The sequence below is a fragment of the Nannospalax galili genome, unplaced genomic scaffold (assembly GCF_000622305.1).
Source record: "Nannospalax galili isolate Female #2095 unplaced genomic scaffold, S.galili_v1.0 scaffold803, whole genome shotgun sequence".
In the NCBI taxonomy this organism is placed as follows: Eukaryota; Metazoa; Chordata; class Mammalia; order Rodentia; family Spalacidae; genus Nannospalax; species Nannospalax galili.
In genome coordinates this window covers 784161-787533 of record NW_008349354.1, presented here as the reverse complement: position 1 = coordinate 787533, position 3373 = coordinate 784161, and the positions used below count along the sequence as shown (strand labels likewise).

The following is a 3373-nucleotide window of genomic DNA, read 5'->3' as shown; positions in this document are numbered from 1 at the left end:
ATCCTAATATATATTATAATCTCATATATATATATATATATTAGAATCCTTAAATGAACAGCTTATAACCCTCACATACATTGAAAACATAATCAGATTTCAAGTATTGTTTCCATGTTTTGCAGCGAATTCACCAGTTTGGAGAGAATCTTTTCTATACTTTTATAAACATAATTTTTATCAAGCAATGGGAATTATGTCTCTTTCTCTTTTAGGGGTTCAGTCCACCAGAATTTTGCTGACTTTACATTTGTGACTGGCAAAATAATTGGAACCAAGCTTACATTAAAAGGAGAAATAGACTCAGGAGTAGCCATCGGGCTCACCAACAAGGCATCCTTGGCTTTCTTACAAAAGCACTTAGGTAAGAAACAGTTATGTTCCTTCAGCATGTAAGCTGGGAGCTTCTGACCATAAATCCATCTTATCTTCACTCAGCATTACTGTCATTTTTAGACATTCCATTTGCTTTATAGTAGATAGGAGAATAAATCAATCAATTTGAAAAGAAAATGAATTTTGCTGGCTTGCATATGTGTGTGTGTGTGCGCGCGCATACATAGTTAACAAATGTATATTTGTTAAAGCTGATAGTCCTGTGAATCCTGGTAGGATTCACATGTTAGGATGTTGGGGATACTACAAGCAGATGCTTAGCTCTGAAACTGAGTGTATGCATCTGGGAAAGTGACCCTGGAGCCAGGAACAAAATATCCCCACATTGCTGCATACTTTCTGTCATTTGTGATTCTTTCACACCACCTAGAGGTATTCAACTGTGTGACAGTCTCCATTGTTGAAAGTGTTCTTTTTTTTTTTTTCAATAGGACTTCATAAAGACTTTGATCAGTGGGACTCCCTGGTGGAAGGAGATAACGAGAATTTGATCCCAGGGTCACCCTCTGACTCTGTCACCCAATCTCCAGCTCCACAAAGCTCTACAGGATCTCACACACAGAACTAGAAGAGCTTTTACAAATTCTTTTAAGATTTTCTGAGAGAGAGGGAGAGAGAGAGAGAGAGAGAGAGAGAGAGAGAGAATGAGAAAGATTGAGAGAGATGTCAATGTATTTCCTCAAATAACTATTTTTAAATGTGGGTTGATAGAATAGTGATGTAAGGCCTTGAATAAGATTTTTTTCCCTGTAACTATAAAGCAAAATCGAGTACACAAAAATCTTTACCAGACTAAATTATATTTTCACTAAGCAGCTCCTTTTAGTGTCAAAATTAAAAACTGCTTTTGTATTATCTTAAGGAAAAGTATATTAAGACAGGCATGATGCCGTTGAAAACCTGTAGCAATGATATAACTTGCCTAAATGTACACTAATTAACAGATTATCTTTTATTCTTAGTAGTAGAGTTGAATTTTCGTGATGTGATAGTCTGTATAGAATTTGGTAGCATTTCTCTTTGACTTTCAGCGATGGTAAGAAAAATGACATGAAACTGATAATAAAGCCATTGTTTTGAAGCAGGATTGTCAATACTGTACAATTTCATTCTGATGTTGAACTGGGAAGTGTGAGGGTTTTAGAATATTGGGGACAATGGAGGTAGCAGTGTCATGCAAGTTGGTACTTCATTGACATTTTAAATACCTTATCTCTGATGCATTTTATTTACTAAATGGAGATGCCATAAGTTTCAAAGCTGTGTGAGACAGGCCAGGGATTCTGGCATTAGTTACTGAAAGCAGCAAAGAACGACAAAGGAGACATTCGGAATTGCATTGAACATTTTTCCCGATTTTTAGTTGGCTGTTTGATTCATATGTGGTACTGGTGTAAGTAGAAAAACAGCAAAGTGAAGGCTTAAAAAGCATCATGTCTTTGTGTTTGCACATGTGTATACATTTGTGTGAGAACATGCAGGAATTCCACAGTGCATATGTGGTCAGAGGACAACATCTGGTGTCGGTCCTTGGCTTCCCCCTTGTTTGAGATGGGCTTTCTTTGTTGCTAACCGCTACATCTGCCAGGCTAGCTGGCCCTCAGACATCCAGGGATTCTGTCCCTGCTTCCCATGTCAGTGTGGAGCACTGGGTTCACAGACCTGCACCACTGCAACTGACTTTCCATGGCTTCTGGGATTCAAATTCAGGTCCCCTCACTTACAAAGCACTTACCCACTGAGCCATCTCCCTAGCCCTGCAAAATTATCTTAAAATATACATACATGTATACATCTGAGATCCATGGAAAGTGGTTGTTTCCCAAGGGCCACAAAAAATTTAGGCCATCCATTACTTTAGTATATATTTTGGTCTATGTATTGTGTTGGTTTCTGCTTCTCCAGAATTTAGTTTGACTTAACCTGTGTGAACCAGGATACTCAGCAATTGGGGAGCAAATCTGGCTTGACTTTCTTTTGCCCAAGTAATAATCATGTGTTCTGATTTGGCACAACAAGCCTAATTAGTGTCTTAAGGTGCAAAATCAATTTGAGAAATTTGACTTTTCTTCCCCTGTAGTCATTCAGATTAAAAGTTTAAAAAAAGAGAATTAAACTCCTTAGCACAAAACTGAAGGTTTTCTGTAGTCTGGCCATACCATAACTGACTTTTCCTCTTGGTAATTCATAATATTTTTTCAAGATTCTATTTTTAAAATTATGTGTATACATGTATTTGTGTGTGTGTGTGTGTGTGTGTGTACCTGAATGCAGGTGCCCAAAGAGGCCAGAGGTGTTGGATCCCCTTAGAGCCGAAGATAAAGTTTTTTGTGAGCCACTTGACGTGGGTGCAAGGGAACCACAGTCTGGTCCAGTGCAAGAACAGTACGTGTGCTCTCACTTTGAGCCATCTTTCCATATCTGTCCTCTTTTTTAATTCAGTCCCCTCTCCATTTCCACTTAACTGAAATGACACCCAGTTTTAAGATGCTTAATTCTCACTGTTCCCACGAGACTGCAGAGTCTGGTCATGTTTCCATTCACATGCCTTCACCCCATCCTCATTGGGCAGACTGCCCTACTTTTTTAGAAATTAAATGTTCTTGTTCAAATGCCTTGTTCAAGGATACTGTTTTACTTTTGTGTTGTTTTACAGTTCTTTGTTTGTGGTATATGCAGATGCTCAAAGAAAAAGACGGATGAAAACATCCAAGAAGCTAAGACTGAAAAATAAACTAGCATACTGGGTATTTTTCACGGAAAAGGAGAAAAAACATTTCAAGCATTTTGCATAAGTTATTTCTAGCAATTTTTTGTCCCGACCCGCAGGACACTTCTACAGTGGCACGACGAATGGGGGTCCTAGAAGGAATGACAAACAAGGAACACGAAGAAAGAGAGCAAGACAGTGTTCTGATCAAGCTCCAAAATTTTATTTGAAAGCAGCAGATATATATACTGGTAGTGGAAGGGGGGG

The 3373-nt window shown here is 38.4% G+C and overlaps 1 protein-coding gene across 3 annotated transcripts in view; it reads left to right on the top strand.

Annotated features, from left to right (window-relative positions):
• Positions 1–1481, top strand: part of Pla2g7 (phospholipase A2 group VII) — a 37880-nt gene extending 36399 nt beyond the window's left edge. For 2 of the 3 annotated variants that reach the window (XM_008846723.3, XM_008846724.3), the window contains 2 exons: positions 216–364; positions 828–1481. In XM_008846723.3, coding sequence (XP_008844945.1) covers positions 216–364; positions 828–964 — 286 coding nt within the window. In that variant the 3' untranslated portion in view covers positions 965–1481. The remainder of the gene's footprint in view (positions 1–215; positions 365–827) is intronic. The other variant, XM_029570224.1, reaches the window with a different exon arrangement.
• Positions 1482–3373: the final 1892 nt, after the last annotated feature.